General features: G+C 42.1%; 1 protein-coding gene across 3 annotated transcripts in view; it reads right to left on the bottom strand.

The window, feature by feature from the left end:
* The window catches only part of plxna4 (plexin A4), a 239,595-nt gene that overhangs the window by 44,213 nt on the left and 182,592 nt on the right, over window positions 1-12,790 (bottom strand). For all 3 annotated transcript variants that reach the window (XM_022748997.1, XM_022748998.1, XM_022748999.1), the window contains 4 exons: window positions 7,187-7,387; window positions 6,216-6,312; window positions 4,355-4,545; window positions 734-885 (listed from right to left, as the gene is read on the bottom strand). In XM_022748997.1, coding sequence (XP_022604718.1) covers window positions 734-885; window positions 4,355-4,545; window positions 6,216-6,312; window positions 7,187-7,387 — 641 coding nt within the window. The remainder of the gene's footprint in view (window positions 1-733; window positions 886-4,354; window positions 4,546-6,215; window positions 6,313-7,186; window positions 7,388-12,790) is intronic.

Raw genomic sequence — 12,790 nt, 5'->3', positions numbered from 1 at the left:
GTGTGTGTTTGTTTGCGTGTATGTGCCGCTATGAAATATGAAAGCCTGTGTTGCTCTCAGCAGTACACATACAAGTCTATTGTACTGTATGTGCACTGCTGTGACTGAACGTTAAATCGAACGCCATTTTCTGCTTGTCTAGGGATTGGTCCAATTCAGCATTAGTTTACTGCTTATGTTGTAGCCTCTTACTCACTCTTTTTCTCTATTGCTGCCTCACGCTCACAGACACACATGCACATAAACATCCTGAGGTGAGCACTCTGACTCATGATCAGTTGGTCTGGCTGACTAGTTATATCTCTGTCATGTGGCCAGCACAGGTAACACTGTGTTGCGTCTGTGTGTAACTCAAGTGTCGTGTGACGTGTTCAGCTGTGGGTCAAAGTGCTTTCAATGGGATTATGGCAAATCCAGAAACATTATGGTGAATTCATCATTTATTTTTGCTGCTGTTTTAAATGTAGTTTGACTGCTCCCTGCGGATCTAGTTCAGCTGGAAAATACTATATTCGTTCATATTGGTTGACAGAATAGTAAATTATTATGCAGCAAAGAGCATTACAACTTGTAATTATCACTATATATGCTATTTATAGCTACTATAAACTGGCTGCTGCTGCTTACTGCTCTGCAGGGATGTAAGTTGAGAATGACATGGTGCGAATGTGCTATTTACTACTTAGTGCTGCCGGTGTTTTAGAATCAGTCATCAATATAAAAAGTGACTTACTGTTCAGCAGGGATGTAGCCCTCACGTATAGGAGTGCAATCCACTCCGGCCACCTTCACGTTATCCTGAATCTCTCTGAACTCCAGTCCCAGGTTCTCACCACGGATGGTCACAAGCGTGCCGCCCTCCCTGGGACCCCGCAGAGGGGTGATCTGTTGAAATTCAAATGTAGACTGATGATTTGGGAGATGTGCTTTGGTTTGTTTTCCTAAACAAAAAGCATTAGTACATTGCACAACACATTTTACATACAACATAAAGTGTGAATGGGCATAAGAAGGTGGGAGGTGGGTAAAACCTAAATCAGTATCATATTTCGATGTGTAAATTGTAGATGAGTAAATGTAATAAAAGTAAAGGTGTGATATTTATGACACCTCCCGATTTGTTTCGCCCTTCTTGCATTTTGTGTCGTCATCTTTATTTAATGAAATTAGCATGTCAAACAATTCAGAGTGTAAGATATATCCACAGCAGTGCCAGTACATTCATGTTATGCAGTGGTGTTATCATGAGTGAGTTTATTCAAGTAGTGGCTTCAAGTAGGAATGACTGTTTACTGGTGTCTGATTATAAACTCCTACTCAAACATATTTTAGCCAAAATGATGACTTCCCAAATGGTGTGAGATGAAGAGTGTTAGCGGCCAGTCAGACTGCAATGTTTGTACTGTTAGTGTTTTGGTTCTTGTCTAACCACTGTATTGACAAAGGCTCTCCTCAATAGCAATTATCAGGTGTAGAAGGACAAAAGGGTGAAGAACGATAGCTATTTTTTATAATTCATTTTTTCCAAATGCTTTCAGGATGAGTGTTAGGTGTTTCTGTTACACGTTATGTAACTCTCAGAAAAAGGTGGGGGATGGGAGAGACGGCTGCAGAATAGAGACCATAAACGACAAAATAATAGCTACAGTGACAGCTTAGGGGTCGAGACTCAGGGTCAGGGGACTGTCATTTCTCAATCCTGCATTCAATGAAATCCACGACAATATATTACATAAGATTAACTTAAAACCTGGCATTAGGTGACATCTTTGCAGTAATCAGTGTCCTTTGATTTATCAGTAACATCTCTCACTGTTGATGAGGAGGTTCCAACATCCATCAACACTTTACTCACACAATTACTTTTTGGCCACTGAGTGTGTGCATACACATCATCAGGCCGGCCCAGATGGATGGATGTTTGAGACAGACACAGAATCGTCTGTCCCTATCTGTCTCTGCCAAATAGAAGTCCTCCATGCTGCAGGCAGGGGCCCAGCTTTAATGATGCTGTGTCACCATTCCCCTGAAAAATAGTTATCCAAAGGATTTTCACTAAGGCTGAGACTCTCATTGTTTTACTGCTCAGTTTATACTTGGCTGCGTGACCCCCTGTGGTGTTCACAGGTAGAGTGCCGAGCGAGTGTCTCTGTGGCCTTATCTCATGGCTTGAAGCTCTTGTATTCTGTAAAGTGATAATCGTTATGTTACACAAAATATTTTAATTTGACTATTTGATTATTTTTCAAAGAAGTGAATTGAAACAAACTGAAGTAGTTGATCTTGAAAGGAACTAGCCAATCGAACGACGGAGGCAAGCTCAAGCTAGGTCATGCACAACACAAGTCCTGTGGCTGTCATGTGGGAGATATCGTTATCGTATGGTTCAATGTCTGATTAATAAGGCTCCCTGCTGATGTCTTAATGAAAAAAAAGAGCCTCCTGGGGATGGGGCTACAATACATGCAATTAAAAAGATTGCGCACAATGCATCGTGGCTCACCACTTATTAGCAAATATTGAGGATGGAGGGGGAGAAAGACTTAGAGAAATCGTGAAGTAGAAGAATGGGGCGAAAGAATGAAAGAGAGAGAGCGAGAGACGCAATGAGGCGTTGATTAGATTTGTGACTTTGACAAGATAATTGACGGTTGGGTAGAGGCAAACACTTAATCACTTCTCCCTCTCTCGCCCTTTCTTTTTCCATCTTTCTATGTGAGTCTCTCCCCCTCATATTGTTGACGGGAGATGTCATTATAATGAAGCGTATTAGAATGCATTAGGGCCCTGGTCGTCTTGGAAAAGTCCTCACTCCTCACCCGCTGACAGTTTTTATGGGGGACGTGAGAAGGCTGCAATATGTCCCTGCTGCAGCCTCAGGCATGTAAGGAGAAATACAGGGCCCATCTCCAGGAATAAATCCACTGTTCAGGCTGAAGACAAACACTGGAGTAGAGGAATAATAGAGTGCAACTGACTGATCCAGAGTCTTTTATAAGTAGAACGCGGGACAAAATATCATCATCTTTTCATCACCTTCCTCAAGAGTAGATTTGATTTTGCCTAGATAAGAATAATCGAAATCGTTTAGGTTATCAATGAGAATAGAAAGTCAGGTAAGTCCACTGTTTTGAAGATGTCTATTTCCTTGAACTCCAAAGATTCCACACTTTGGTCCTCTCCTGTCTGACTCCCCTCCTTTCCTTACTTAAAAAGATCAGGGTCATGTTGTAAGGTCACAAGAATCTATCAGATTTATGGTGCTGCTTTCGCTGAATCTCCACCAAGGTCAACCACTTATCTGTATGCTGGTGTACCTACGATGCCACAGGGAGAAGAAACCAGAGAAGGGATTACTCTTTCATTCCTGTATCCCTCTTCCCTCTCTCTGTCCAAACCCATCACTCCGCAGGACACCGAAGGGGATTCCCTTCTCTTTTTTATTCACGCTTTGCTTCATCCCTTCAGCTTTAGTCAGTCACCATCTGCTCCTAACACTCCTCCTTGGGAAAAGGTTGCAGAGGGGACCCTTACATCCATCACTGGGAAAAGGGGAGGGGGTAAGTTGGGGGTCTTCTTCCACCCCTTTAGCCTGTTGTGACTATTCTGGCTCAATCTACCCATATGTCACCACACCTCTCTTTCAAGTGAACCCAATCCATCCTACTCTCTCTTTATCTGGCCATCTTTCCATCCATCTTTCCTTTGTATTTGTCTTATCCTTCATCTCACCTTATCCCTTCTGCTATTGCCCCTTTTATATCTTGCACAAGTCAAGGCTATTTGCCTCACACTGTGTTCATGGTTTTCAGGAGCATGCTGGGTTAAACGGGGTTTACATGCACATCTGTGCAGAGTTGATTGATAACTAGCAAAAGCGAGGATGATCTGTCTCTATTTAGGCTTTACACGGACTATCTGAATGTTAGGATACTGAAAGTAAGGGAGGAGTTCATTTCCATCAAAGATAGCCAATGTCCAACTTACTTTTTTGAGAAAAGACCTGCCTATTTTCATGATTGTGATTCTAGTATATCATTATCACTGAAACTTTTTGAAGAGTGAGATGTGTATCCTCACTGTAAAAAGGTGTAAAATAAATGTATTGTTCTTGCTGTCAGACTGAATAGCTGGTGGTGACCATTATGTTGAAATGATCAGCTGCCGAGTGGGCTATGAGTATGTTACCATCTGTACAATCTGTAATTAAGGTAATTATGTATGTATATGTATAAGAACTTACATTAATGTTGGCATTGCTTGGCCCATGTTGGTGCTTACGTGTTAAGTATGGACTGTATTGGTGGACGCACGCCGACACTGATGCATGCGTCTCCTGGTATGTGTGTCTCACCTGTGTGATCCGTGGGTGGGTGCACTTGCTGTTGATGCCGTTGTGCTCCAGCCACTGGTTCTCAGGATGGGGGCAGTGTTGCTTGAGGGTGCAGCGGTTCTCTCCTTTACACCAGACACACCCAAACAGCGGGTCTGCCTTCAGACACAAACCACAGCTTCCTCGCTGGGCGTCACATTTGTACAGATGGACTGTGCAGGAGGGAGGAAAGAAAGGGGCGGATGATAGAAGAAGGTAATGGAAGAGGGAGAAAGAGTAGAAAACCAGAGTGAGCAACCTTTGTACAAATGATTACAGCACTGCAAAGGCATGTGAAATTATTTTGGGAAAAAGCCTCTAAAATGATGGACAAACACACACAACAAACTACAATTTGGGTTGTTTACTCATATCGCTCAATGTCTGTCAGCTGTTGTTTGAATATGCAAACAACAAACTCGACATTCTGAGAGAGACATTTGCTGATATCTTTGTCTCATTATCTCTCCATCTATCATCACCTCTATATACTCCCTCTCTCTCTGAGGTTCCTACACTGCTGCCTCTCGCCTCTGCGAAACCACCACACGTTTAACATATCATCTCCATGGCAACGGACCGACCATTTTCTTTTTAATTGTGATAAGAAGCATGTGTGATCTGTCCATCAAGTGATGCCCTGGGAGCTGCTTCCTCCACAGGCAAACAAAGGAAGGAGGAGGACAGGGATGACTCTAGTTTAAGCATCCTCCCCTCTTTCTCCAACTTTTGTTGCTTCTTTGGTTCTACACTTGTGCTCGGGGATATGTTTTGTACACTGTATCTGACTCAGGCACACAACGGCAAACACACACAAACACTCTACAAACTTTGCCTTACAGCACAGTGTCATGTTGGCATATCATCCACATTTTAACAATTTGCTTCTTACGCCTGACTCTACTGCCTTTGGTTAAAATGAGTTGTTTTCCTGTCAGAGAACTACAACCCCCAGCATGCTGCTGTTTCTCTATCCCAGCATGGTACACTCACAGTGGTGGATCGCCAGTGGCCAAACTGAATCAAGCTCAGCAGCTGAATGCTGAGTGCTTAAAATTTTAGCACTAAGCTGTCATTCCACATATACAGTGAGTAGATGGAGAGTTAGATAGAAAAGAAAGGGAAAGGCAGAGAAATAAATCTTAGAGCTATAGCTGTTATTTATTACCATTACTTAGCTCAGCTGTACATGTATATGCTTTGCCAATGTTTCTCATGTAACGTACGCTAGTGAAGCACGTTGAATTGCTGAGATGAGAGAAATGAAATGAAGGGAGGAGAGAGGCAGTGGTGAAAGAGATTGATAGATTGCCAAACTCCCAGAGCGGTGTTGACAGAGCAAATAAGAGAAACAGCTGAAAAGAAATAAGAGGAGCAAGAAAATGGAATTCAGAGACGGACAGAGACAGACAGGCAGATGGAAACAAAGAGAGACAGGGAGGCGAAAGAGAGACCTACAGAAGTAAAGCGTAACAGAGGATGTGTTAAAGTTAACCACTCTACACACCAACATCAGAGGATGGATGCTGCACCTCAGCACACCGCCCGCCTGTTGCCATGGAGACCGGCTCCAAGGGCAACAATGGGGAGGCAGCAGCTTTACGTGCGTGTGTGTGTGTGTGTGTGTGTGTGTGTATGTAAGTGAGAGTTTATCAGAAACTATGTCGACTATATATGTGTGTGTGGTTTTTATGATATTGTAAGAACTATGGAAAAAGTTGATATTGATTCAAGTGTATACGTGTATGTATATATATATATATATATGTGTATATATATATATACATATACACACACACACACATATATGTGTGTGTGTGTGCGCGCGTGTGTGCTTTCTCACCTTTGTTGTGGGCGGGGTTGTCAATACTGAAATCTCCGTTCCAGATGACGGTCAGCTCCACAGGAAGGCTGCTCATCTCCATCCCATCGTAGAAATACTATCACCATGGCAACCACAGAGGGAAGGAGAGATGGGAGAGAGAGTATGAGAGAGAGAGAGAGTAAAAGAGAAGCTGTTAAGCTACTTTTAACTGTCCATTATCTCCAAGTCCAAAAGCCTACACTATCACAATACACCTTTGAATGCGAAACGCATCACCAACAGGTGGCTGTACACACAATGAATACACACATGAACTCACACACATGCATGCTGAATTCACAGCCACACACTATACACACCAGGGAGCTTTCAAAGAGAAGATTATTTTTCTTTTGGTTCTGTAACACCAGCAGTATGGCGGGTTGATGCTAGAATCATAATTTTCCGCTAAATTACAGTTTCCCTCCTTCACTGCTCAATCAAAGTACAATATTTGGATTGTACTCTGATTATGCTCACAGATCCCACAGACATCCCTACACACAGACACTGACACACACACTCAGAGTGATGAAGACAGACAGGAAGATGAGATGTTATTGTATCAACAGACGATTAGCATCAAGACTAGCATAAAGCCTTTTTCATGCTATTCTTTCATTGCTGTCAATGTATTATTCAGTCAGTGAATGGAACCCGATCACAGGGATGGTTGTGTAGGTGAGACAAGTCAGGCTCTTGTCTCATCTACCCACTGTCTAGCCAGAGCAAAAATCCCTGAGCTGGAATGAGTGTGTGTATGTGTGTGTGTGTGTGTATGTGTGTGACAGAGATCGAAAAAGTGTTATGGTCTCATTTATTGGAAACCTTTATAGAAATGGGGCGTCTTTATAGAGATTGTGTTGGTGTGTGGGTGGGTGGTGGTAAATGATGATGTGTAACAGAACCTGACACATTAAAACGCACACGTACGCACACAAACTCCTTACCGAGGTGTTTTGACACTGCACTGAAGAGCTGTTGAAGCGCAGGGCAGGAACTCTGTGCTCGTTTCCCTGGATGGTCAGCAGACACTCGTAGCCCCTCTGACCAGACTGGGGCTGGGGGAGGTTCTTTGCCCGTAGTGTGATGGGCTTCACCACGTTGACTGGAACCAGGATCCTCTCTGCAGGCAGTAACTGGGGACACCCCTGGAAGAGAGACAAAGTGACAAGGAAGGAGAGTGACTAACTTCAGGTCTTCGCAGTGGGTCTAATGCACAATTGCAACTAGATTAATGTTACTCAAGGAGCTCCTGCAATTCCACTGTTGAGCTTTGAATTAACTAAGCCTTTTAGAACTCGCCTCAGATGCAAAAAGACCATTTAGACCGAACAGTCAGGTTCAAATTATTTAAGCCTTATGTTGTAAAACATTGTGACATAATTTCAACTATGCACATACTGATCCTATCTGTGATGCCAATTTTGGCACCTCAGATAAGTTAATTCATATCAGATTGCTGATCTATTCCACACAGTCCCGTCACAGAGGAGCTGATCTGGTGCTGAAATTTTGGATTACTTACAAAAAAAACCTCACACTATGAAATTGACTAGTTTGAGCACTGCTTTATTTTACTGTCAGCAATAACATAGTAAAGAACAGTCTTTTAAAATATTAGTTTCTTTAAAAATAGTTGGTAGTTAATTAATTAATTAATTAAAAATGATTAGGTTTTGACAGTTTTTGACATTAATTGAAATGCAACATCAACCTTTTCAATCTGTTACATCTGTTTGGAGACAACTAGGATGGCGCTAATTGCACCAGGAATGTTCCTAAAACCTGGCAGTGTTCTGTAAACTCACAGAGCCATCAACACTTTCTTCATTTATCTCATCAGATAGCAGACTCCAACAACAAACAATACTTCCCCAACATTCATTTAATCTAATGACAAAGACACTTCAGCATGAACTGTTTTTAGTGTTATAGGGTGAGATCAGCGAAGCCTCTTAGTTACACAGTCCTGGGAACTGCTCACAGACACTGTGAATGAAGAGCCAGCTCAATCTGTACTCCACTGTCATTACCCACAGGAGGGGAACATTAATGATACAATGAATCAGACTGTTATACAGAGATATGAGCTCGCAGTTTTTATTTGTATGTTTGGTTGTTGCATTCATGTTTTTGTTCAAGAAAAAGAGATGCCACTGACATATCAAAATAAGTTTGATTTCTGCCTGTGCAGTAATTGGGCAAGAATGAATGACAGAGAGAGATAGTGAGAGAGAGAAAAAGAGAGGCGAGGGAGTCACTTAGCAATTGGAGGTCTAAAATTAACAGCCAATCAATTCAGGTGTGAGTAGATGGCTAAATATAGAGCACCTATGACTTATCTGAAAGATGAAGAGGAGTAGTGGAAAGAAGAGGAGGCCAGGTAAGGAGAGGGAAAGAGTTGGACAGAGAAGAAAAAAAAAAGAAAAGACAAACAGAGGAGGACAGAGAGGACAAGTGTAAAAAAAAAGAAGTGGCATGAAGAGGAACGTGACTGACAAGCAGAAGTGAAAGGTGAGGAGAGAGGTAAAAGAGGGTAAAGATAGTAAATAGAGAACAGCACTTTCCTAAGTACTTTGCAAACTTTCATGTTTTCGCTGAAGAGCGGTGGATAGAGAGACAGCAAAATAGGCAAAATGAGAGAGAGGAACAACAAAAGAACAGAGCGACTGAAAGAGGCAAAAAATACCATTAAGCGTATGCGACAGGAGGAGCCTTAGCATGTCAAAGAGGCAGAGGGAAAGAGGGTGAAAAGAAGGAGAGCAGATAAGGTGAACCCCCGCATGGATGGAGCTGGGGGGGAGTGAAGCATAGCGCACGTTGAACTGGGTGATAACACTTGTTTGAAGTTCATTAAAAGCCACTTGATTGGGTTAGGCTGAGTGACTGACTGGATGGCTGCGTGGTGAGAGAGGGGGGAACGCTCTGTGACACTATTCACAAAGTCATTATAGATAAATGACACACAGGGTGAGTGAGTTCAGTGGTGGTGGAGAGGAAGGAAGAGGTGGTGCATTTGTGTTTGCTCTTCCAAATCTCATTTTCCTAAGAACGAAGGGTCGTATTTGGAGAACGAAAATGAGTGGGAGAGCAAAGAGAGATGCAATCCATTTTTAATCACATCTCTTCCAGTTAATACACTTGAACAATAGGGACAATAAATTTGATCTGGTTTGTGGAAATGAAGGCATAGGAGGCACTGGCGTATGACTTTACATGGTGACTTGAGCTGAATCTCAAAGACACAGATCTGCACTGATAGTGGCATATGGTGATGAGGTGATGGGACTACACACACACGCACACACGCACACACACACAGAGGGCATCCAACTAAATGCATTGAAGTGTCTGAAATCTAAACTCACACCAAAATGAGTATTTCTGGTACATGTAAACAGATCCAAGGTTAACACACTGACATATCATATGTATGCTCTCTCACTCACACACACACGCACACACACACACACACACACACACACTCACACACACACACACACACACACACACTCACACACACACACACACACACACACACTCACACACACACACACACACACACACACACACACTATAGCCTTGGAATCCCATTACAGTATAAGATAAACGCCACAAGTCAAAGCCAGACAGCATCTCTTGTATCATCTCGCCTTTATGACAACATGTTAAGGAGATGGAAAACTTCAAAATGCAAATTCAAGCAGCAGCTATCTACACACACACACACATCCTCACTATTTCAACATTTCATTAACACCTTCCACAATTCTCTTTACAACACTGACATCAGTCATTTATTTTTTTTTACAGCTATGCTCCAAATACACATGAATGTGGTCTCAGGTTAATAATCTTACATGGTCACACATAAACACACTCTTTCACACAAGTACACCCAGGCTTGTACACACAAGTTTATTTAAACCCATAAACCAGTCATCTGCCCTGTAATTCTGACGCAGGCTTCCCCCAGCACTGCAGATTGTACACACACACACACACACACACACACACACACACACACACACACACACACACACACACACACACACACACACACACACACACACACACACACACGCACACACACGCACACACACGCACACACACGCACACACACGCACACACACACGATCAACCTTGCTAGCAGTATAGCCTGTCATTCCCCTTGTCTATTTAAAATCAATAACATCTTAATTAATCTTAATTCTAACTAATTTTTATTTTGTGACAGAGGAAATAGTAAAACAATTAAAAATTCATGATGTGGAAAGGAATCTACAAACAAGAATGTAAGCTGTTGATAGCCTGTGTTTTTCCTCCCACTTAGCTCTGTTTTTTCTGTTTCTATGTATACATGTACACTCAGACACACTCGTATAACACACCATGATCGTTGCCAGCAGTCCCTGAGGCCAAGTGGGCTCTCAGTGGTTTGGACAAACATGTGTATATCCTAGTTGGCTACTGATGCTTGTGGCGTTGGCAGTTATACTCGCTGTCGCCAGTTAAGATTTACGTCGACGTTAAGTTGATCTGATGTCAGTGCGTTTATTGCTGCTCCCCACCCTTTCTACCCCCCGATGACTGAGGTGCGATAAATAACAGAGGAGCAAATGCAAATCACCTCACAGATACATGTACACAAGCCGCATAGTACATAAACACACACATAACCCCATAAATATGCACATGCTCTCGCTGTGTGCCATCGTACAGACACAAAAATTTAAATTTGCAACTCTTGAAGCTCTCCACTCCACCAAGCTGTTGACTGTCAGCTGCTTGACTCCAAGCAACAGAAGGAGGAAGAGAAGGAGAGCAGGGTGGAGAAGTGAAATGTGGTAAGATGGTCATATTAAAACTTTGCAATGTTTTAGAAGGCTACTTATTAGTGGTGTTGACAGAGTAATTTCACCAACATTACAAAAAAAAAAAAGAATAATAATAACATTTTGTCACTTAAGTCTAGTAGTATTGCCATGCAGTGAGTTATTTGCTTGGATTTTTTTAAAAAGACATTTGTCTGATATTTCTACTGCAACCATAAAACTAGAAAGGTGAATTTCATTTGTGGTGTTTACATCATTTGCAAATCACATAAAAAATGCAACATGTCTTTTCACAAACAGAGTCCTGATTACACGAAATAATTGGCAGACAAAATTCTAAACATTTTTCCTTGACACTTCTAAGTGTCAATAGTTAAGTGGATTATTTACAGTAATGTGCCCTGTTCCTAGAGACAAATGCTGCCATTGATTTGGTGGATATCTCAAAGGCTGGATAAATTTAACCAACACTATCTACACGAGTAGATACCAGTAGAATTAGGGAAGTTTCTTTTGTATTTGGGTGAAACAAGACTTTAATATCTTTCTCCTGGCTGAAAGAAGAGATAACTGATCTGAGTAGTAGTCGAGAGAGACTAAAAAACATCTTAAACGTGAGGGGAGGTGGCTGTATGTGAAGATGTGAACGTCAGTGACAGTCCTACAGTCATGTAATCAGGGACTTGCAGTAAAGCACTAGAAAGAGAAAAGTACCTGTCAACAGCATGACTCATCATAACAACATAATAAGCACTGACTTTTGAAAATCAAGTTGGTACCTCTTTTTTCTCTACATAATTATCCTTCATTCTTCCTCTTTCCATCACTGAATCATTGTTTTGTCTGACCTCATCTCTGATTCTCCTTCATGCTCGTGCTTTATTCCTCCTTCATTTATCGCTCTCTAAACCAAGCCTCTGTTATTCGTCCTATCTAGCTCACTGACCCTTGTCATTTCTCTTATCAACTAACACTGATTCTCTCTCCCCCTCTCTTTCTCGACTTCTTTTCTTCTCAGGGACCTACTTAGATCTGATAATTAGAGGCTGGTGGGAGGTGTGAAGGGTGGAGATAGCGAGAGTGACAGAAAGTAGGAAGCGGTGTGGGAACTGTGAATGTAAAAGCCCTTGGCATAGTTTGAAGCAAGGGAGTGTGAGAGCGAAAGAAAGAGAGAGAGAGGCCCATAATTATAGCAGGGTAGGGTGTGAAGATGAAGAGGATCTTAAGTTTTCATACACGTACACACACACACCTTGTGGTTACCAAGAGCTCTCCTTAACTGGCCTCTGTTTTATCATTTCCTACAGAGCCTTGGGCAAAGACACTCTCCTGCTCTCTGTTCACCTTCCCTCCTTTCCTGCTGCTTCTCACCTTGTTCTTATCCTGCCGTTTCGTTGCTTTTTTCTCCTGCAATTTTTGGTCTCACTCAGCCTCTTTGTCCTTCCTCTTAAAGGAACATGATAATTTATTACAACTTTGGTTTTGGCCATCATCTCCATTGGTTATGATAACATCCTACTTTCTAAACTGACTGCCGAGATGTGAGAGGACGGTGACATTGCCAAAGCAATGAAGACTGATGGGGCAACAAACACAAGGCACCCCCCAGATCGTAAACAAACAGTTTATATAGATTACCGAAGGTAAAACCAAAAGTTAGTGCACATGCAATGTCAGTAATAACCCCCCATAACACAAGCGCAGTAGGTAGTTACT

This window comes from Seriola dumerili, unplaced genomic scaffold (genome assembly GCF_002260705.1).
Source record: "Seriola dumerili isolate Sdu_G_001 unplaced genomic scaffold, Sdu_1.0 BDQW01000138.1, whole genome shotgun sequence".
NCBI classification, from domain to species: Eukaryota; Metazoa; Chordata; class Actinopteri; order Carangiformes; family Carangidae; genus Seriola; species Seriola dumerili.
Note: the sequence above shows the minus strand (reverse complement) of the source record. Positions and strands in the feature narration are given on the sequence as shown.